Source organism: Equus quagga, chromosome 18 (genome assembly GCF_021613505.1).
Source record: "Equus quagga isolate Etosha38 chromosome 18, UCLA_HA_Equagga_1.0, whole genome shotgun sequence".
In the NCBI taxonomy this organism is placed as follows: Eukaryota; Metazoa; Chordata; class Mammalia; order Perissodactyla; family Equidae; genus Equus; species Equus quagga.
The window spans coordinates 27,519,928-27,544,072 of record NC_060284.1 but is presented as its reverse complement, the minus strand read 5'-3'; the positions used below and the strand labels follow the sequence as shown (position 1 = coordinate 27,544,072).

The 24,145-nt window shown below is 37.6% G+C and overlaps 1 protein-coding gene across 3 annotated transcripts in view; it reads left to right on the top strand.

Annotated features, from left to right (window-relative positions):
* Positions 1-24,145, top strand: part of DIPK1A (divergent protein kinase domain 1A) — a 102,624-nt gene that overhangs the window by 1,042 nt on the left and 77,437 nt on the right. Inside the window, exon 2 of one of the 3 annotated variants that reach the window (XM_046645345.1) lies at positions 15,184-15,275. The exons of the other annotated variants lie outside the window; for them this stretch is intronic. Coding sequence (XP_046501301.1) covers positions 15,184-15,275 — 92 coding nt within the window. The remainder of the gene's footprint in view (positions 1-15,183; positions 15,276-24,145) is intronic. 3 annotated transcript variants of the gene reach the window in all.

Genomic DNA, 24,145 nt, shown 5'->3' with positions numbered 1-24,145 from the left:
AGCCCGGAGACGTGACCTGGGCGCCACTCTCCTCCCCTAGCAGACGGGGCTCGGCAGCCTGGGCTCGGGACGTGCCCCGTCTTCTCCCTGGTCCAGTGCTCTCCTCCCCCCGCTCCGCGGTCGGCCCCGCAGGTCGGCTATTCTCGACTCTGTCCTGGGTCTTCAATCGGTGGTAGGAAAGGTGGTGTGTCATTCCTCCATATTTTAGAAAATTATGGCCATTTGTCACATCAGTGTATCCCCAAACCAACCCCCGAGAAGCGGCGTGTGCCTCGTCCTGAGCCCCTTGATCGGATTTAAATGGGAGGTGAGGCTCGGAAGCCCCAGCGAGGAGGACGGGTGTTTGCTTTTTAAAAGGAAAGGGGACAGTGTCTGATGCCGATCGCACACACCCCGGCAATGCAAACGTAATTCTCAATCATGTCGTGTGTACCGTTCGCGTGTTAATTTTTCACGATTTCCCGTTCCACCCTCTGTGTCCCTGCCAGTCTGTGTCTTCGAACCCTGCTACCGCGTTCATGTTCTGTTGGTCACCAGGGGGACCTAGTAGACATCGTGAGTAGCTGAGCACAAATCCATCACCTCGATGGAAAAACAACTACAAATCACTGCCTCGCGTGGGTCAGAGCAGTGTAGTCTGCATTCAGAGGACAGTATTCCTTTACCCCTTACTTTAAAAGGCTTAAAGGTATCGATAGAATGTTTGGGGATGGGAATTCATGCTCAGCTGGTGCTTTTATAAATTATTTAAAAGTTGAGAAGAAACTATCATGGGGCAAGTAAATGTTATATTTTTGTTTGGAAATTGCCTGTGTAAATCATTACGTTGCAGGGTGATGTACTGCAAATTAGAAGCATGGTTTGACAACTCATGATACGAAGGGTGTGGGAGTAAAACTAAACGCCCTGAGTCTTTGCAGCAGCTCCACCCCTAGTAATTGTGCCTTGAGTAATAGTAGAGCAACTCAGTCTAGAATTCAGCCCAGGCCAGGTATTTCTTGTAACCCTTTACTGAGCAAAAAGGTACATTTCCAGGCTCTATTACCAAAATAAGTTTATTGAGATATTTTAAATTTGTGTGGTGTGTGTGTGAGGCAGATGTCCCTGAGCTAACTTCGTTGCCCATCTTCCTCTTTTTGCTTGAGGAAGATTGTCCCTGAGCTAATACGTGTGTCAGTCTTCCTCTATTTTGTATATACAACACCGCCACAGCCTGATTTGAGGAGCTGTGTGTAGGTCAGCGTCCAGGATCCAAACAGTGAACCCAGGGCTGCCAGCATGTGTGAACTTAGCCACTACGCCCCAGCTGGCCCCTAAATGTTTGTTGTTTTTTGTTGTTGTTGTTGTGTTTACTAACACTGTCTAGCTATTTATTTTTAATTTTTTAGATTTTGTTGCAGGCTTTATTTTAGACTTTAATTTGTTTGACTCTAAATATTCTCCTTGGATGTGGCTGTGACGTTTTTTGGCACCGTAGCGCAAGAACTTTTAGACTGAGTTAAGATTAGTTTTGCAGATAGTTATGCGTCCACTAACGGCAAACATTTGATATTTCTGCCTTTTTGAATGTGCACATCATTATCACCAAATTAAGGTAAACTCAAATTTTAGCATTTCAGAAGGATTTTGGGGCATGGTGATATTTTAGTAGGCTATTCCTATAAAAAATAATGATTAAATAGAAACTTTATTGATTTTAGTGTTAAATTGAGGTAAATAAATTTAAAACAGGACTGGTGTTTTAAACATTGTCTTATTATTAGTATTTATTCTCTTTATGAATTTTCTTGTTAGTTGTTCTTCACCATACTGTTTCAATTTAACCTGTTTAAAAAAAAAGGCCTTCAAATTACTCAAATGTCATACCTTCTTCTATTCCCTATTGCCTAAATGCCTCACCTTCTGCATTGTACATTTCCTCCACCACTAGGTGCTTCAATCTTGAAACTGTTTTGGGCAAAGTCAAAAGAAAATATTTTCAACTGACACTGTTATACAGCTACTCAGTTTCTCAGCCACTGAGGATTGAATTAATATATACAGTATTGCTTTTCCTTTTTAATGTTTATTGTTTTATTTTTCTGGAGAATAAAATGATGTTCCTTTAGGAACAGCGTGAGCTTGAGAGCAGAGCTGAATTTTGTTCATTTGTGCATCTGATTTATTATGAAAAAGTTATGTAACTTTTTGGTTCCATCGTTTCCATATCATAAAGTGGAGATTGTAGTTCTTTGCTGAGTAATCACATGAATGTAGTGAGGATAAACTGGATGAAGTTAAATCTGTTTTGCGACACTTTTACTACATTTTCAGGAGAAAAGCACGTGAACTTAAATGGTAAATACATATAGATAAATATGTTGAATTCCTTCAACTTAAGTTTCCTGACTTTCTACCACCCCTTTTATTTATCGAATATTTATTGACTTAGGTGCATGATATGACTTATTTTGTTAACTCAGTCATTGACTTAGTAAATATTTGTTGGATGCCTGTCACGTGCCAGAAGCTATGTGAGGTGGTGGGGATTCTAGGGGAGCTGAGCAAACACCTTTGTGGTCCTCATGGAGCTTAAAGTCTAGTCAGGGAGACAAACAGTCATCAAACAGCAAGTGCTATGAAGGAAAAGGGAAAGAGCAAAAGACTGCCTGAGAGGAAGACAACAGTATCTCTCTCTCTCTTTTAAAGCTGTGTTACTATGGAAGTTTTTATGCTGGCTAAAACGGAGAGGATAATGAGCTCTCATGTACCTATCACCTGCCCTCAATAATTGTCAGTATTTTGTTTCATTTTTCCCTCCCCCATGTCCTCCTTCCAACTAAAGTATTTTGTAGCAGTATCTCAGATATTGCATCATTTTATCCAAGTATCTCAGTATGCATTTCTAAGAGATAGGGATATTTTTAGACATAATCACAATACCATCACGCCTAACAAAATTAATAACAGTTCCTTAGTTTTTCCCCACCCTCCTCCTAGATATGCATTACCCTGAGAGGGCTGACTAAATCCGATTTGCCACGGAGCGGGCCTACTGTGATTTGAGAGGGTCTCTTGGCAAAAACAAAACAAAAATCTCTCCCCTTGTCAGTTTGTCCATGCTGAGAATTCTTCATTCACGGGAAACTAATTTTCATTTCACGTTTTGGGTGAATGTTTTAGAAAATAAATGTCTAGTTTAAGTAACATTTTCGTGTAAATGTATTATTAATTTAGAATGAGGCTTAATTAGTGAACAGGTGTAAAAGATCTGGTTTGTTTGGGGGTGGGGGAACGGGTGAAGAGTACAGAAGGAACTGGATTGCAGAGATGGTGGGGAGAGATAGAAGGCCCAGTGAGAAGAGAGGGAAGTTGCAGAGACCAGCTTTGTAGACTTGCAGTTTTGCTGTTTGTCTTCAACTGGGTGGGGTCAAAAAGCAGTTATACCTTAAGGTGTTCAGGCCGTAGGGCGTGCAAGTTCCTCTTCTTCCTGTGACATACAGGGAAAAAATTTTAAGCAGTCGACAATTAGAAAGGAGCTCCATTCCTAGTGTTTTCATTAATCCAGATATCACTGACATAATTGATGATGCTTTAGAGAACTGTAGTATTATGCAATTGATATATTTTCAGCTATAACATGGATTAAATAGGCATTTATGGGCTATTGTGGGGGCCTAATCACTGTTTATAGTTTTGTTTATATAGCATAAGAGATTCTATTGCTTGTGAAGAAAAGAACTGATGTGGTATATCCATATAATAGAATATTATTCAGCAGTAAAGAGGAATGAAGAACTGATACATACTTTAACATGGATGTACCATGAAAACATTAAATATATGAAAGAAGCCAGTCACAAAAGACCACATATTGTATGGTTCCATTGATATGAAGTGTCCAGAATAGGCAAATCTATAAAGATAGAAAATAGATTAGTTGTTGCCTAGGGCTGGGAGAATTGGGAGGAAATGGGTATGAGGTTTCTTTTTGGGTAATAGAAATGTTCAAAATTGATGCTGGTGATGATTGCACAGCTGTGAATATACTAAGAACCACTGAATTGTATACTTTAAATGAATAAATTGTATGGTATATGAATTATATCTCAATAAAACTACAAAAAAATAAAGGAACTGAGTTTATCCCATTGATGCGGTCCTTCTCTCTGCCCCTTGTTGCAGATTCTATCAATGCCAGCTTTTTGGAACGGAGAATACTTTTTCCAGAGATGAGGTGCAGGCACGCTGTTTGCCTGTGCAGCCTCTCTGTCAGCCAGGGGGGCTTGTGACCTGCCTGAAATAGAGAGCCAACAAGCATTTACCTGAGCAACAAGTTTCTCATGGCAAGGCATCCTCCCCGGAGCATGCTAACTTACAGCTCCATCCTCTCCAGCTATTTTGTTGAGAAGAGTACTTCCTGGATTGGCTAAATGTTGTGGCACATTGAACAGAGTAGAATCCTGCCTCTGAGATCAGAAACTGTGGGTGTGTTAACCAGTTTAGACCACTTTTAGGCAGTGTTTTCCTTCCACACACCATTATGGTGATACTACTTGTAGCTTGCTGGGTGTGGTAACTCAGAATGACACCTGTATTCGTCTGTTTTTAGCAGTGTATTTTCTACAAATTAGAATCTACTTAGTTTAGGATTTACTCATAGTCTGAGTGGGACTGATAACACAGCAGCCCTGTAATTCTTTGGTTTTAGTTTAAAATAGCTTCTTCCTTCTCACTGTCGTTAAGTCCTGAAGAATGAAAGTTAAGACAATTTAGGGTAATTCTCTAGAGTTAGGTTATACACATTTTCCATTCCAGTCTTTCTACCTGCTTGCCTTTTTGCATAAAAAAGCTAGCACAGTTCTGAAGTCTGAGATACTTGAGTGCTTCTGAAGGTTTTCAAGCCCTTTAGATTGCATCAGTTTTAAATCTCTTGAGGCGTCCTCTTAAAAATGACTACTCCAGCAGTTTCAGTATGTGTTCACTAGGACTGTCATGAATGAATGGATAGGTGGCATGTTCTAATTAGAGTGTTAGCACTTGTGTAACATTTCTGATACCTGGCTCTTGGGCTTGTATTTGTACTATTTTTTCAAACATGGCTGCTGTAGATGGTTTAGTTCTTTATGACTCAATGTGGATATTTTGTGGGATTTAGTGCCAGATAGGGTTACTGATACAGATTAACTGGTAATAGTGACAATGTTGACAAATACTGTAGTAAGAGTAATATGGCTTTTTGCCCATTTTCAGCCTCCAGGATTATCCAGATAAATCTAAGGATAATTAGAGTAGGTGGTAGTTCCCTATTCCCCAAAGGCTATAGAGGGAGTGTGTGGCTGAGTCTCATCAGCTTTATTAGACCTGCTCTTCAGAGCTAAGCTTTGCTTTTGCCTGAAACTAAATCTCCAGAACTATGCCTATACAGAGAGATGCATATAGAGAGAGCACATGCTTATCTCCAGACTGGTGCGTAAACAGAGAGTATATGCATCCCATAATGTCTTACATTCAAGCATAGAATTATAATGCAGCCGTTTGATGTTACCATTAGTTGCTTTTCTACCCCAGTTAGAAACAAAGAAACGGTGAGTTCTCGGGCACATTTCATCCTCACCACACTTTCAGGCTGAAGCGTGCGGTAAAAATGTTTCTTCATTGTCATCTTCCCAGAGCCCCAGTTTTTCATCTTGATGGATTATAATGTTGTTTTGTATTCTCTGTAGAAGTTTCCTTTTTTTAACAGTTAGGTACATTTTAATGTTTTCATTTCTTAAAGTTGCTTTTAAAAACAATACTATACCATTCTGTTAAATATCATCTTTTTACATTGTCAGATTGAAAAGATAAATCTCTTAACATTTTTAACATCTGTTTCTAGACATTCAAATATTTTACAAATAGTCTTCCTTTAAAACCTGTTAATCTACAAAGTATATGGGTTTAGAAAAACCAGGATATTGTAATGTGAACATGTTTTAAAAACTCAAAATATTAGTGGGTAAATTTTTCTTTGGAAATAAGTACTTTTTTGTTGTTGTTGTTGACTGAGTATTTCATGAAATTAAATAATTATCTTTTTCGGTTTGATCATGGTATTGTGGTTATGTTTTTTTTCCTTTGGTTTTGTTTTTTTATTGTGGCCAAAAACACGTAACATAAAATTCACCGTGTTAACCATCTTTAAGTGTACAGAATAGTAGTGTTAACTCTGTGCACACTGTTGGCAACAGATCTCTCTAAACCTTTTTCATCTTGCAAAACTGAAATTCTCTGCTATTGAACAGCTCCCCATTTTGCCCTCCCGCACCAGCCCCTAGTAATCACGTTCTGTTTATATACATTTCATATATATATATATATATATATACACGTATATACATTTCTGTATATATACATTTTATACATCTCTGTTTCTGAGTTTGACTTCTTTAGGATACCTCATATAGACTCATTCAGTATTTGTTTTTATGACTGGCTTATTTAACTTAACATGATGTCTTCAAGGTTCATCCATGTTGTAGCTAGCATATATCAGAATTCTCTCTCCCTATTCCCCCCACCCTCCAGCCCTGGCAACTGTTTTTCTACTCTCTGTTTCTATAAGTTTGACTTTTTGTTAAGATTCCACTTATAAGTGTTACCATGCAGTCTTTATCTTTCTCTGTTGGTCTTATTTCACTTAGCATAATGCCCTCCAGTTTCATCCATGTTGTTACAAATGACAGGATTTTTTTCAAGGCCTAGTAACATTCCAGTGCATATGTATATCACATTTTCTTCATCATTCAGTGGACATTTAGGTTGCTTCCATTTCTTTGCTATTGTGAATAATGCTGCAGTGAACGTGAGAGTGCTAATATCTCTCTGAGAACCTGCTTTTAGTTCTTTTATGTATATATATATATATATATCCAGAAATGGGATTGCTGGATCATAGGGTAATTCCATTTTTAATTTTTTGGGTAACCTCCATGCTGTTCCATAGCAGCTGTACCATTTTACGTTCCCACCAACAATGCACAAAGGTTCCACTATCTCCACATCCTCACCAGCATTTGTTATTTTCTGGGTTTTTTGGTAGTGACCATCCTAACAGGTGTGAGGTGCTATCTCATTGTGGATTTGATTTGCGTTTCCATGATGATTAGTGATATTGCACATCTTTTCATGTGCTTGTTGGCCATTCTTTGGAGAAAGTTCCTTCTTGACTTATTGTCAAGAGATGTTATCCTGGGTTGATTGAATAAACAGATTGGTGTTTATTCAACAGGGCTATGAGTTGTTATAAACAGAGTTCCCCCTTCTTATCTAAGAACAGAGTAATGATGTTTGAGGATATTCTTGCAAGAGAGATTTATAATGCACTAATGCCTTTCTGAATGGATTACTACATCTGTTTCAGACATACAGTGTCAGAGTCACAGACTAATAGATCTTAGAGCTAGGACCACAAATTTTACTCCCCACCCTGCATTGCTTGAAAATTAGAACTTCTTATTTATTTTAAATTTAAAATATTGATTATCATGCCAACCTATGTTCCCTTGATTGAATTCTGAATTTAAAAAAATTGTGATAGAATTTTTTTGGAATAATGGCGAAATTTGAAAATGAATTTTCTATTGGATAGCATTATTGTATCAATGTTAAATTGTGTTATATAGGTAAATGTCCTTTTTAGAAGATATAAACTGAAATATTTAGGGTAAAAAGTATAATGTCTATAATTTTTTAAAAATAGTTCAGGAAAATATGTTTTTATATACATATATAAAGAGAGAGCAAGGTTTCTTAACCTCAGCACTATTGATGTTTTGGGCAGAGAATTCCTTCTTGTATGGGGCCCTGCACTGTAGGAAGTTTAGCAGCATCCCTGGCCTCTACCCACTAAATGCCAGTGGCACCCTCCAGTAGTGACTATCAAAAATATCTCCAGACACTGCCAGATGTCCTCTGGGAGTACAAATTTGCCTCTGGGAGGCAAAATTGTTCCCAGTTAAGAAGCACTGATACAGAGAAGGAGAAAGAGGGAGAGGGAGAGAGATTTATGTACATTTAAAGAGAGTAAGAAAGCAAGCAAATGTAGGACAATGTTAACAAATGATGAATATAGGTATAAGGTACCAGGGTATTCTTTGTACTGTTTTTTTAAGTTTTCTGTAGATTTAAACACTTTCAAAGTAAAAGTTTTGGGGAAAATAAATTAGACTGGATTTCATAATAATAATTGAGTATGACTGCAAATGTATGAACTCTGTCCAAAGTTACCTTAAGGGTCGAGAAAATGAGATTCGATAGAACACATTTGAAGCACATTTTTAAAAAGTGTTAGTTTTCTAGTGGTCCTAAAACAAATTACCACAATTTGGCAGCTTAAAACAACACCCATTTATGTGTACCCTTATCTCACAGTTTTATAGGTTGAAAGTCTGGGCACAGTGTGGCCCAGCTGGTTCTCTGCTCCAGGTTTCACAAGGTTGAAAATTAAGGTGTCACTAGGGTTAAGTTTCTTTCTGGAGCTCTGGGAAGGAATCGGCTTCCAGGCTCTCTCAGGTTGTTGTCAGAATTCAAATCCATGCAGTTGTGGGACTGAGGTCTCAATTTCCTTGCCGGCTGTTGGCTAGGAGTTGTTCTCAGCTTCTGAGGCTGCCTGCATTCCTTAGTTTGTGGCTCCCTTTCCCCTCTTCAGAGCCAGCAGCAGTGGGTGAGGTCCTTCATGTGCTTCAAATCTCTTCTGCCTCTTGTTTTCTCTACCTTCCTGTGCCTTCTCTCTCGGACTCTTCTGCCTTTCTCTTCTGCTTTTAAGGGCTCATATGATTGCATTGGGTCTGCCCAGATAGTTCAGGATGTCTCTATTTTAAAGTCAGCTGATTAGTAACCTTAGTTCCAAATGCAAAGTCCCTTCACAGCAGTACTAGATTAGTGTTTGATTAAATAACCAGGGGGTGGGAATCTTGGGAAATATCTTTAGAATTCTGTCTACCACAGAAAGAATACAACTGAATTCTGACAGTTAAAAAAGTTAGTCATTCCCTAAAATATTTTGTTTCTTTCCCATTTCTATTAGATTTAAAGAAGTTGCCATAGAAGAGATTTTATGAAAGGGTTATTATTGTATTTATCACTCCAGGAATTACTATGAAAAGAATCTTGGATATTTATTACGGGAAGGAAAATTCAGATAGCTGCTGAACAATCGCATGTGGAAATATTTGTTTTTACAATAGATGCTATTCTTAAATCTTTTCTGCCCTTTATACAAACTAAAGTAAGAGTGGGAAAATATCACTGTATGAAGTGTAAGAAGAGGTTCTTTAAAATGTAAACTATTTCTTTCTGTTTATTACCATAATTAATTAAAATTGCTCTTCTTTACCCCTTAAAGAAGACAATGCTTGGTTTTGTTTTGGTGTGCCAGCTTACAATATTTTCGATCACACCTGATCTGGTAGAACTAAATTTGTCCCCAATAAAGAGGCTGTTTCTTATCCTGGTTTTGTCCTTTATCCTGAGCATATACTCAGGGTGTGCAAAATGATGCAGTATAGTACACACATTTTTACCTGTATTCAAAAATACTCTGTAACCACTCTAAGACAGTGAGCTCCAATAGCTCACACAAAGCGCATACTCCTCTCTCTTTCACATTCTCTTACTCTTTACTCTTACCGCCACCACCATCATATCTTCATCATTGTCATTGTAACTGAGGCCCTCACCACTCCCATTTCTTCTAATCTGTCCACCCCCTCTGCCTTCACTACTTTCTCTATTCAAGCAAGATCCCACGCTGTGTCATTTCAGCTCGTCTTCTTTGCTTACTTACACCTCCTTGCTTCTCTGACCTTCCTTCATTCTTGTGCTGATACTTCCACATTTTCCTTTTAGTCTCATCTTCCTTTGCCCCCTGCTTTCCCTGGGACTCCAGTCTTCTATTTCTCATTTTGTACAGTCTTCTTGGGTCATCCACTACAACCCAAATAGTAATGGGTCTCAACTCTGTATCACCAGCCCAAACCTCTCCCCGAGAACTTCAGATCTGCATTTCCAGTTGCTTATTTTATATCTACCTCTAGATAGCACTTCATATTCAACATGTCCAAACCTAACCTACCCCCTAAACTTGCTTTTTTCCCTGTTTCAGTTAGTGATACCCTTCAGTTACTCAAGACAGAAATATACCCAGGTCCTTCTAGACGCTCCCTCTTTCCTTACCCTTGTGTTTCATCCCTCAGTAAGTCTTCCAGTGCATCTCCTAAATAGCTTTTGATTGCATCATCTCTCTTTTTTTTTTCATACAATGTTATCAACTCTAGTCATCATGTTTAACTTTAGATCCTCACACCTTATTCATCTTATAGCTGACAGATTTTGCCCTTTCCCAACCTCTCCCTATTTCTCCCGCCCCTCAGCCTCTGGCAACCATTTTTCTACTCTCTGTTTCTATGAGTTGGGGACTTTTTCTTTTAATTTTTAGATTCTGCATATAAGTGATACCATTCAGTATTTGTCTTTCTGTCTGGCTTATTTCACTTACCATAATGCCCTCAAGGTCTGTCCATTTTGTCACAAATGGCAGAATTTCCTTCTCTCTCACGGATGAATAATATTCCAGTGTGTGTGTGTGTGTGTGTGTGTACCACATATTCTTTATCCATTCCTCCATTGATATACGCTTGGGACACTTAGATTGTTTCCATCTCTTGGCTTTTGTAAATAATGCTTCAATGAATAAGGGAGTGTGTATATCTCTTTGATATCCTATTTTCGTTTCCTCTGGATATATACCCAGAAGTAGGAATGCTGGATAATATGCTAGTTCTATTTTTAGTTTTTTTATGGAACCTCCATACTGTTTTCCATAGTGGCTGCACCAGTTTATATTCACCAACAGTACACAAGTGTTCCCTTTTCTCCACATTCAAGTCAACAGTAGTTGTCTCTTGTGTTTTTGATAACAGCCATTCTAACAAGTGTAAGGTGATATCTCATTGTGGTTTTGATTTGTATTTCCCTGATAATTAGTGATGGTGAGCACCTTTTCATGTACCTTTTGGCCATTTGTCTCCTGCTGAGACCGTGAGTCTCTCTTTTTGTTTCATTAGGCCCACTGTAATAGCCTCCACAATGGCTTCCTGCCTCATTTACCCCCTTTACATCCATCCTCCACGTTGTTTCCAGAGTAATCTTCCCCAAAGGGCAAATCTGATGAAGTCTCCCTCCCTGCCAGTGTAATTCTTGAGTGGCTTCCCATTGCCTTCATGAGACTATGCAGAGTTCTGAGCATGGCCCTTGTTTCTCATCCCTTCCTATCTTGCCATTTCATTCCTGCCATTACCACCTCATGCACTATTTGCTCTAGCAATCCTGAGAAACTTCCAGTTTTCCAGACGCACCATGCTGTCTATCATGTGTCAATCTGTCTACCCTGCTTTTTCCTATTTGCCCTAGAATGTCCTTCCCCCATTTCCCTGCATCCCTCTTCACCTGGTATATTCTCAGTTTTCTAGTTTTCCTTTAGGTTACAACTCAAAAAGGGAGTGACGTTTCAGCAATCCCTCCCTAACACCCCACATGGTCTTAGTGTACCTCATCTATGGCCCAGACTGTGTGCGTGATATCCGGCACACTCTTCTCTCACAGCATTTATGATATTGAACTGTCATCAGTGGTTTTCATATCCTTCTTCTGCCCCAGACTGATCTCCTTGACAGCAGAAATGTCAGTTTCCTCTCTCTATCCTCTGTGCCTAGCTCAGAGTAGAACTCAGTGTTTGTTGAAGGAATGAATCAGCATAACCACTTGCTTGTAGAGATGTAGTTAGATTAACTATTTCTTTATATGAAAGAAAATGTGTATACAAGAAGTAAAATAGTATAGAGGGGCTTATGATACAAACGATAAGTCTCCCCTTCCGCTTCTTCTTACCCTCAGGTCAACTCCCAAAAGGTAGCTTCTTTGAACCACTTATTTTTTTTGCTTTCCTAGTGCCTACACTTCTAACTTGTAGAGTTCTATGTCTAAAGAGAACTGTACACATCCTGGAAGGTGCCTAAGATGCTGAATTTAGGAACTGGAATCAATTATTTGAAGTTTTATTTATTCTCATATACTTTTTTATATCTTAAAATATTTATTTTTGTCAGAATAGCTGGTGATTTTCTGTTTTTGGTTTATTATTATAATAAGCACTTCCCCCCTGAAAAAATAGATTCAAAATTATTCTTGTATACCTTTATTTTGTATTTTTGTGTAAGTTACCATATACATATAATAGATTAGTATAGTCATAAGTTTATATAGAATATAAATAAGTAAATGTACAAATGTTAGGGATTTGTGCTCTGAAATATTTTCCTGAGAGGGTTGTATGATCAAAAAGATTTGGGGCCAGTGCTCTAAATAATAGACTTTTACCTCTATTTCTTGATTTATCAACTTTAGATAATATCTATTGACTTTCCACTTTTAAAAATGAGTATTTAGCCTTCTTACACTACAATCATCTCATTCTTTTCCAATCTTTGATAGTTGTATTATTAATTTTACTTCTGTTGCTTAATTTAGTAACTTGACAACTCTTTCCCATTTCATCCACTTTTGACAGTCTATTGACTGCTCCCTTTTTAAGAAGGGGCAATAGAACATGTGTTCCTTTTTTCCACCTATTTTGTGACTTTCTGTCAGCGACACTTCTACATTGTCAAAGTAGATAACTTTTATATTTTGTCCTATTACCACAACCAAGTCTCCATATAAGTTGAATCTAAAAGATGAGAACTGTAAATAGTGTTATATTATTATGCCTTGTTACTTCTTCCATAAAGGAAAATCTCCCTTAAGAACCTGAGATCTGTTGACTGCAGCATGAAGTTATTTTCTCCTTGTCGGGAAGGCAGGTAGAATTAACAGACCAGGACAAATGCCTCTTGTTATTAAGCAAATTACTGTAAGGGTTTGTCCCTTCCCAGATGCCAAACCATATTTCTGCCAGTAGGGAAGAAAACATGTGATGTTTGCATATCCCCTATAAAAAGTTACTTTTTGCTTAGAAATCATGCTTGCTTGCTTTTTAATATTCAAATCAAAGAAAAATGATTTAAAGCCTAGTCTTTGGGATCTGTAATGATGTAACAGAGTTATGATTTGGGATCATCATAGGCCTCAGTTTCTCCCCTGAATAGTCAGTACATCTTTTTTTTGGAATGGTTACCTGGTTATGCTCATTTCTTCTGTCATCTGCCCCCCGCTAAATCCCAGTGGACCAAACTAGTTCTAGAGTGCTGGACCACTTGAATAATGAAAACAGCTCTTACCTTTATGCAGAGCTTTGTAGGTAGGAACTGGCTATCATTTGGTGCCATGTTTATAGAAAATAAAAGGACAGTGGAATACTTTTGTCCAGTCTTTTTCTTAGGGCCCTGAAATTTATGTCTTGAGACTAAACATATTGAAGTTAGTTCTGGCCTAAGATGAAGAGCATCTCTATTTTTGCACCCAGTAAGATTTGATTCTATAAATATTTAGTGCAGAGCCAATTTGTGTGCTAAGATTACTTTTTCTTCTCTTCAGGGCCAGGATCATGACCCTTGGGCTCTCAAGTTTCTCAGATCAATAACAACTAGATCCTCTTTTCTCATACTCCATCAATTCCTTATAATCAGGGTACTTGTAAGCTTGCTTCATATTCGAAACATAGATTTTTTGTGCTATTTGTCTTTTTTTAAAAAGAAATTTTCAGGGAGTTTCCAATTGCCTTTTTTTGGGAGGCATAATATGCCTTTATCATGGCCTCACTTTTTCCATACTCTCAATTATACTTTCTAGTCTGTGGAATCCCCCTTCGTGACCAAATGCTTTTCTAGGCCACTGCGCAGATGTCCTCCAAGGATTTCCTCCACTCTTCTCCTGGGTTGTAATGACTGTTTTCAGGATCCTGTGTCTTCTACTGTCATGACTTCTGCCATCATTTTACTGGAGTATATCCTGAAATAAGTTCTTTAGAAAGGATATGTGGGAAGTAAACTTTCTGAGTCATGTCTAAAACTATATTTATTGTACCTTAGTACTTGTTTGTGGTTAGCTTGGGTGTAGAATTCTGGGCTGAAAATAATTTTCTTTAGAAAATATGAAGATGTGATTCCATTGTCTTCTTACATCCTCTGTTGCTGACAAGAAGCCAGTTTGATTATCAGTCCTTTGTGAGGGACCCATTTTTCCTGTTCAAGATGTCCTTTTTACACTTGTTTTGGAATTCCGTGAGGAAATGTATAGAAGTGGGTCTTTTATCACTTAGTTGTATTGTATACTCACTGAGCCTTTTTGTTCTTAAGACTTGGGTCTTTAGCTCTGGGGAACTTAGGGGAATTCTATTACTTATTTAACAGCTCCTCCCCTCTCTTTTTTCTGTTCCCTCTTTCTGTGGTTCTTATTAGTCAAATGTCCTACCTCTTGGCTTGGCTTTTTATGTCTCATAGTTTCTCTATTATTTCCATCTTTTTATCCATATGTGCTTATTCTGAGTTTCTCAATTTTGTTTTCCAGATCATCTGTTGATTTTCTTTTTCTAATCACTCTTTGAATTCTAAGAATTTTAAATGTAATTTAAAAAAGTTCTTCCAAGTTCTTTGTTCCTTTTTTGTGGTTTCCTATTCCTATTTTATTTTATTTATTTATGTTTTTTAAAGATTGGCACCTGAGCTAACAACTGTTGCCAGTCTTCTCTTTTTTTTTCTTTTCTTTTCTTTTTTTCTGCTTTTTCTCCCTCAAATCCCCCCAGTACATAGTTGTATATATTTTAGTTGTGGATCCTTCTAGTTGTGGCATGTGGGACGCCGCCTCATTGTGGCCTGATGAGGGGTGCCATGTCCACACCCAGGATCCGAACCGGCGAAACCCTGGGCCGCCGAAGCAGAGCGCGCGAATTTAACCACTTGGCCACAGGGCTGGCCCCTCCTATTCCTATTTTATATGGCTGCAATACCCACTTGAATCTTTTGATTATAGTAATTTTTTTTAATGTTTTCTTATGTCTCTTAATTATATTTGTCTCCTTAGGATTCCTTTTTCTATATGTTTTTCTTAGCTCTTCTTTTTCATGCTGCTGGATTTCTCTATGTGCCTGGTAATCCTTGGTTGTCAATTTATATTTTAGAAAGAAAGACTTAGGGACTGGTGTGGATTTCCTCTGCTGTTTTACAGGTTGGTCTCTTTTCCCTCTTGGCCTCTCACCTGAGTGGATGGCTGAGCCTCTGTGTGGGGCAGGATGCATTGGCTGGCCTGCTTGCTCTATGGTGAGTGAGCCTGTGCGCAGGCTCTGGGGGCCCTTGTGTCAGACGAGTGCTTTGCTCTGGGCAGACTGTACTCCCACTAGAAACCTTGGCTTTCCACAGGTCGTTTGTTCCTTCAGCTATCTGCATTTTTAGACTAAGAGCTAATGCCAAGCTGCCTGCGATCTCTGTGGGGGTGGGGAAAGCAGATGGGGGTGCCAACAAGCACAGTTCCAGGTACAGACCTTCAATTATCCCCACTGTCTTCAGCCCCACTTTTTGCTCCTGCCCTCCCTTGAGCCTGCTGGCCTAGAGCCCAGAGCCGTCAGGTGTCCAGGGCAGAGTGGCTCTCTAGATTCCTTCTAGCATTCTGACAAGCACTTTGGCTTCCAGCTCCTTTTAGGTTGCGTTGTGTAGTCTTCTGGGCTGTGGCTTTGTCTGCCTGTCTCATCCGTCAACACAATTCCATCTCCTTTTTGAATTCTAGAAATTTGTTGGATCTTTCATCCACTGGTGAACCCCTACTTCCCTTTTCCTTTGCTATTAGAGGTTTATTGCTTCTTTTGCCTCCCTTATTTGAGTGTGGTTTTGCAAGCGGTAAGTAGGAAACATGTGTCTTCCATCTACCGTCTTGAACTAAAAATCTTGATGTGAATTTAAACTATCTTTTGAATGCCTACTGTGTTTATCTTTGTGGCTGTAGCATCTGTTTAAGAATTGCATAATTAATAAATTGTTTCAATAAAATAAGGCAAGAGAATTAGAGTAAATAACTTCAGAGGGTTAAAGATATAATGGCATAATTTTTTTCAAAAAATCTTGTATGATAGCAACAGTTTATTTTAGTAAAAAAAGAAAAAACTATTCAATTAAAGATTCAAGTCTTAAAATTAGCATCAATTTTATGCCTGATTTCCATAGGTTATAGTCAACAAGGATATTATTCTGCTGTCTATCAGGTAAGCACTGGGTTTGTAGCAGTGACTGTCATAGATCTCTGCTTATATAGAATTTGTGTGTTGTTTTTAGGAGGGGCACTGATAGATAGGTAATAAGTGAATTTTAAAAATAACCAAGGAACGAAAACATCAGGTGCTATGTGCACCATGCAAATAATTAAAATAGGCGATGTGGTAATGAGTGTCAGAGCATCTACATTGGCCAGCTGGTTGGAGAGCGTTGCTGTGGAGGGGATGGTTACCTGAGATCTGACTAACAGGTAGAAGCCAGCCAGGCAAAAACTGGGAATTTGGCATCACCTTCAGAGAGCACAGTCTTTCCACATTACTCAGTGCTGCCCACCCTTTGGTTTCAATCATTCTTCTGTCCTGTAAAGATTTTTATATTAATGTAATGAATTGCTTAAACATTTCATCAGCTTTTAAATAGCAGTTTGGTGAAACAGAAAGGCTCATGAGAGATAACTTATTCCCCTAGGACAGAGAAGGGATAAACAAGCCTTTTCAGTCCGCATAGCAGAATGGTTTGGTGAATTTAAAAGCCTTAATTATTATGCTTTAAGCAACAACTTAGTTTGCTTCAGTCTGATTGCGAGCTTTCAAGTGGAGTTCTTCCTTTGATATATTGTGTTGCTATTTTGGTGCTTGTCATTTTGCTGTTGCACTTTTCCTCACCAAAAAGCATTTACTGCTCACTTCCGTACAGTAGTCCCTGCGCTGGTGTTGATACTGTGGGCTGCAAGATGCACATTTGCTTTTATCTTTAAATTGGGTGTACTTTTCAAGGAGTCTGGGGCATGGATAGTTTCAGGGAACCGATTTGTAGATCCTTAAATTCCCCATGTACTTGTCCCTAATGTTGTTCTGCCTGAGAATGTACCTGTAATGGAGGTCCAGGGTCTGCTTTCCCACCTCCTCTTTCACACTTGCCCTCCTCCTACTATTACAAAAGTAAGGCATACTGCCCGTCCATCTCAGATCTTACAAAGGTCTCTGGATGTGAAAACCACCAGGGCACCAAACAAAAGGCTATTGAGAATACTGATGTCTGTGCTAAGACAGTGAATGACTAAGTAACACTATCCCAGGGAAACACTGGATAACAGTTCCTTTTGCAGTTGTATAGTTTCCAATTTTTGCCTCTCACAAAACTGAAAGAAAACCTAATTAAATTGTTTTCTAATTAACTAATAGATCATTAAGTATATTTTTGATGGTAGATAACTGTTACTTTTGTCTCATAACTCAAAAGATTTCAAAGAATTGAGAAATAATTGCTCCAACAAGACTTTCACTCTCATCTTCTTTTTTACATGAAAATATTTCTCACCACTTAAAGTTATAAAAACAAAAAATAGAGATAAAATTGATGCTGAGCCCTATTTCATTCTAATGACATAAATAATAGTCACCACATGGAAACATGAACTAAATCACTCATCTCTTTAATAAAATTGCTTTCTTATGTTTAAGAATTTTAAAATAAAAACTTATAAAATAAAAACAGTGTGTTTATATTTTAATTGATTGGGTAGCAATAATAATTGTAAAGAAACTCAAACCAGAAAAAATTTGGAGTCTTTTGAAATTTATTTTCAATTTATAGACATATTTTTGTTGAGGAAAGATATAATAGACTGGCCAATAAAAGACTTTCAGACATAAAATGTGTTAGCATTAAAAATGATTTTTGTGGAAGGAATCACCTTTCCTGGGGTTAAGGCTTACTGTATTGCTTCATTAATCAAGGTAGTGTGGTCCTGGCAGAGGGATGGACACAGGGATCAATGGAATATAATAGGGAAGCCAGAAATAGAGCCACGTAAATATGCCTAATTAATTTTTGACAAAGGATCTAAAAACAGTTCAAACTCTCAAAGGAGAGATAGCCTTTTTAGTAAGTGGTGCTAAAGCAATTGGATATCCATTGGCAAAAAAAGAGAACTTTGATCTAAATCTTACACAAAAATTAACTCAAAATGGGACAGATTGATGGTTGCCAGAGGTGGGGGCTAGGGAGTGGGCAGAATGGGTGAGGGGAGTCAAAAGGTGCGAACTTCCAGTTATAAAATAAATAAGTCATGGGAATGTAATGTACAGCATAGGGACTATAGTTAGTAATACTGCATTACATGTTTGAAAGTTGCTAAGACAGCAGATCTCAAAAGAGCTCATCAGAAGAAAAAAAATTCTGTAACTATGAATGGCGACAGATGTTAACTAGACTTATTGTGATCATTTCACAACGTATACAAATATCGAATCATTATGTTGTACACCTGAAACTAATATAATGTATGTTAATTATGTCTTAATAAAAGAAATTAACTCAATAGATTATGGACATAAATGGAAAACATAAAACTATAACACTTCTAGAAAAAAGAAGGAGAAAATCTTTGGGGCCTAAGACTGGGCAAAAAGTTCTTAGACTTGACACCAAAAGCATGACATAAAAGGAAAATTGATAAATTTGATCTCGTCAAAATTAAAATCTTTTGCTCTGCAAAAGACCTTGTTAAGAGGATGAAAAGACAAGCTACAGACTGGGAGAAAATATTTGCAAGCCGTATATCTAACAAAGGCCTAGTATCTAGAATATATAAAGAACTCTCAAAATTCAACTGTAAAAAATGAACAATCCAATTAGAAAATGGGAAAAAGACATGCACAGACATTTCACCAAAGAGGATATATATATGTCAAGTAAACACATGAAAAGATGTTCAACCTCATTAACCATTAGGGAAATGCATATTAAAACCACATTGAGATATCATTGGAATGGCTAACATAAAAAATAGTGGCAACAGCAAATGCTGGTAGAGAAACTAGATCATTCTCTACATTGATGGTGGGAATAAATAATACAGCCACTCTGGAAAACAGTTTGGTAATTTCTCTAAAGACTAAACATGCAACTACCATATGACCCAGCAATTAAATTCCAGGGCATTTATCCCAGAGAAATGAAAACTTATTGCTATGGACTGAATCGTGTCCCTAAATTCATATGTTGAAGCCCTAACCCCCAGGGTGTGATAATGGGAGATGAGGCCTTTGGGAGATCCTTAGGGTTAGATGAGGTCATAAGGCAGTGCTCTCATGCTGGGGTTAGTGCTCTTACAAGAAGACACACCAGAGAGCTTGCTCTCTCTCTGCCATGTGAGGACACAATGAGAAGGCAATCATCTGCAAGCCAGGAAGAAAGCTCTCACTGGAACCTGACCATGCTGGCACCCTGATCTCAGACTTCAGCCTCCAGACTGTGAGAAATAAATTTCTGTCTAAGCCACTCAGTCTCTGGTATTTCTTTATGGCAGCCCACGATGACGAATAGCTTTTGTTCACACAAACTTGTACACAAGTGTCCTTAGCTGCTTTATTTGTAAAAACCAGAACTGACTGTGGGAACCCAGAACCCAGATGCCCTTCAGTGGATGAATGGTTAAACAAAGTATGTTACATCCAAACCATGGAATATTATTCAGCACCAGCAAAGAATGATTTCTTGATGCATGCAACAATTTGGATGAACCTCAAGGAACTTATGATCAGTAAAAGCCAATCTCAGAAGGATGCATACTGCATGATTCCATCTATAGAACATTTGCAAAATAACATAATTACATGGATGGAAAACAGATTAGTGGAGCCCAGGGGGTAGGGAAGGGACAGGGAAAGGAAAGCTGTAGCTATCAACGGGTAGTATAAAGGAGACTTGTGGTGATGGTACAGTAAAGTATCTTGATTGTGGTGGTGGTTACGTGAAGTTACACATGTGGTAAAATTGCATAGAGCTATACACGTACACACAGACACAAAATGAGTGCACAGATACTGGTAAAATATGAATAAGCTCTGGATTGTACAAATGTCAACTTCCTGGTTTTGATGTTGTGCTGTTGTTAGTTATGCAAGATGTTAACATTGGGGAATGCTGAGTAAAGAGTGTATGGGACCTCCCTGTACGTTTCTTAGTACCTTCCTGTGAATCTATAAATATTTCAAATTAAAAGTAAAAAAAAATAATTTGCGGTGAAAATAGAAAGGAAAATAAGTTCAAGAAGAAAAATGAGAGATCTAAAATTTCTGACCGTTCTGAACCAGTTGTTCCTGTTTTTTGAAACAGATGATGGTGGCTGTCAAATTGCTAAAGAGCCCAAATTCCATTTGATACATTTAAATATATCCATGATACATCCAATAAATGTATTCCATTTGATACATTTGATATAACAGCTTTATTTTAAAATACCAGTATTTACATTATGTTAGAAATTACTCCTTTGCAACTATTGAAACTTATCGTGAAAAATTTTAGATGTAAATTAAAAAATGTGCAAGGGGATATTAGTTTTCAAAATTCTCTTAGTCGTCCACAAACAAAAAAGCTAGATTTTAATAACTTAATGCCCCCATTGATTAAGGGGCTACATTCCAAAAGTATACTTAAAAAAAAAAAATCAGAATCTTAATTATAAGAGGTAGTTAAAAGAAAAAAGAACTTGGGAGCTGTTGGTTAAGGGTAGGACTGTAGTACCAAAAAGCCACTAAATAAATAAAAATACAAAGTATAGTTCTAGAAAGGGTAAGAAAAGGAAGAAGCTGTGTTGTACTGTTTTTAGATAATGTTATTGTCTTTTAATGCCTGTTTTTTGAATCAATATAGATGTGTTTGGTTGCTGTGTTCTAAACAGGCAAGAGAAAAAAAGAAAGAGAGGCACAAGAGGGTTGTGTTTTTAGCAGGCTCGGTTAGGGAGGGCGGAGTAACAAGGGATCTTCACTTCCACCCCCAGCCATCCCCCTGGAAGGACTATGTCAAGTTTACCTTGAGATAATTTGTGATTTTAGATTTCCTAATTCTAGCCCCCCATCAAAGAAAATCTCTCCATTTGCTTGATGACGTCCCAGTCTTAAGTAGGGGATTTAGCCTTCTAATTCACCATTAACTGGCAAATGTAAATGAATTTGTCATTTGATATATGTGAATTATGTCTGATCATTTTCTAGTTGATAGAGGAGTGGAATGTGAAGGAAAGGGGTACCATGGGCTAAAAGGGGGAATATGGCAAAGTGGGGAAGCAGAGATTTAAGCTTTGAAAGCTACAAATAGAAGCAGAAAATGAGGAATTTTGGTCTTGCTAATGCATTGCTTAGCATGATTTATGAATGTTTTGGTTAATATTTAAAAATACTAATGACTGCTTTATTAAGAAATTTGTATCTCTGAGGATTAATTCACCTAAAATAGATCTCATTAAATTAGATTAATATAGGGGCTGGCCCCGTGGCCGAGTGGTTAAGTTCTCGCGCTCCGCTGCAGGCGGCCCAGTGTTTCGTTAGTTCGAATCCTGGGCACGGACATGGCACTGCTCATCAGACCACGCTGAGGCAGCGTCCCACATGCCACAACTAGAAGAACCCACAACGAAGAATACACAACTATGTACCGGGGGGCTTTGGGGAGAAAAAGGAAAAAATAAAAAAAATCTAAAAAAAAAAAAAAAAAAATTAGATTAATATAAAAATGGCCCATAGCTAGATCTGCCAAGTAAATGTAAAAGTCATTATGTTTTGTAGATTTCCCTCCCCAAAGGTGATAGAAATTAACTATTTATAGTATTGGGTTATAAGCGTCATGTAGCAAGTATTTTTATTGAAGTAATTTTGAATTTAACGAAAAGTGGAAAGAATTCTAATGTTACGTAATTTTAAGATGAGTAATATGCTTTTGCGTGAGATTTCAAGCATGTGATTTAACTTATATCAGGGTCCTTTGTCTTTCTTAGCCTTATTATTTCATTTACTGGTGAGATAATGATGATGATTGATAGGACAGTGTTTTCTTACCTCTCTAATAGCAATTTAGTTTTTTCTTACCTCTAATAATATTTTCAGTATTGAAAGAAGAATGCTGTAGCTCTGTCATACAGTGCTATGATATACAAAAATTATATTTTTGAATGACTTTTAAAAAACACATGGCTTCCTATGTTGGACTTTTGCCTATTTTAAGAACTTTTTGAAGTCAGATTAGTGAAATGGCCAATTTCTCCCTTCAAATCAATTGTCTATTTATCTTGATATTATGTTTATGATTATCTTGGAGGAATCAATGTACTTTTTCTTATTGAGAGCTGTTAACATATCCATTACATAAGGATTGCTAAAAATTCATGTACCAGTTATTTTTAAATTTTGTCATATTGAATATAGAAAATTTCATTATTGTGTACAATGATAGACAAATGCTTTAACAAACTACAAAGCTACACAGAATTTTTTCACTTCAATAAGTAAATAGGGGCATATTTATGTTACCTAATGTGAAAATGATTCTTCTAATGTTTTTGTAGAACTTTGAATAAGAAAACAGTTTACGTTTTTACTTAAGCAAAGGGCCTAGATAGACTAAGACAATGGAGATGTAAATGGGATACTGTCTGTATATACTAAAGAGAGCCACTTGGGAATTTTCCTCCTGTATCTATAAAGACTTTCAAGAGGCAAGTAGTAAATATATGTCTAGACGGGATGCCCTTCATCTAAGCGGGTGAATGTAGCTTAGATTCAAACATTGGGCTGCCTGCATAGGGAAGTTGTGAGGAGTATGGGACCACCAGGAGGCTGCTTTCCCCGTAGATGTTGAGAGAGATGGAAGTGGGGAGTATCCCCACTTATATCATGGGGAGTATCATGATCACTTATATCATGATTTAAGATTATGACCTGGTATGAAAAACTGTAACGTACTTATTAAGTATATAGTTTTATAATATTGGTAAGTATGTTTTCTCTCTTATAAAGAATAGCGTCTGCTTTAAATGACCTTCATTTTGAATGGTTCAAAAATAAAACTTTGAAGTTCCTTATAAGTGAAGGATGATGGAATCATCCTCAGGTCAAGGTTTAATTTTTAACTCTAAAATGGACCTTTGACACAAACTGACAGTTAACTTTTTTTTTAACTTTTTATTGAGATTATGATAGTTTACAACCTTGTGAAATTTCAGTTGTACATTATTGTCAGTTGTGTTATAGGTGCACCACTTCACCCTTTGTGCCCACCCCCACCCCCCCTTTCCCCTGGTAGCCGCTAATCTGTTCTCTTTGTCCACATGTTTAACTTCCACATATGAGTGGAGTCATACAGAGATCTGACAGTTACTTTTTAAGTTTAGGACTTTCCAAAGTAGAATGAGTGAGAGTGCTTATTTCCTCTGAGATACCATACCTGCAACTTGGGAAAGTATCTGCCAAGTGACACTTTTCTGAATAGAGAAATATCTGGTTAAAGATCAGTAAAGATCAATTGTCCCAGTCAGTCATATTTTTTCTACTAACCTAAACTTTGTTAAAGTTTTACTGGCATCCATATTACATAAGCAATACTTGTCAGCATAACTTTAGAAAATAATAACATTCTTTAGAGCGAGAATTAAGGAAATGCAGACACCTATACACCATCAAGAATCTTCTCACTGATCTTCATTTTTGACAAAATTGCTTAGTCTATCCTTGCTTCTTCCGTTACGGCCTAAATGCAAACACTCTAAATTGCTTCATTTGAGACCAGTCTGCTGAGACCTCTACCCGCTTTCCCTTTTAGCCAGCTGTTAAAAGCTGTCAAACATTTTTATTGTAGGCCTACTGGTGGCATGGGCTTTCTATCTTTACATGTTAATGCCCAGCTTTCGCTCCTTAAACAGTCTGGTCCCTCTGTGGCTCTTTATAAAAAAGGGGGAGGAAATGTTCTGTTTATATATAGCCTTCTAAAGTGTTTAGGCAAAAGCCAAAGAAGATTATCATCACCCCATGCTGTACAGCCCCCAGTATGACAATAAGGCCGTTTAAAATAGTGGTTAAGAGCATCAGCTTGGGAGTCAGACACACCAGGTTTCAGATCCTGGCTCTACCATGTATGTGCTGTGT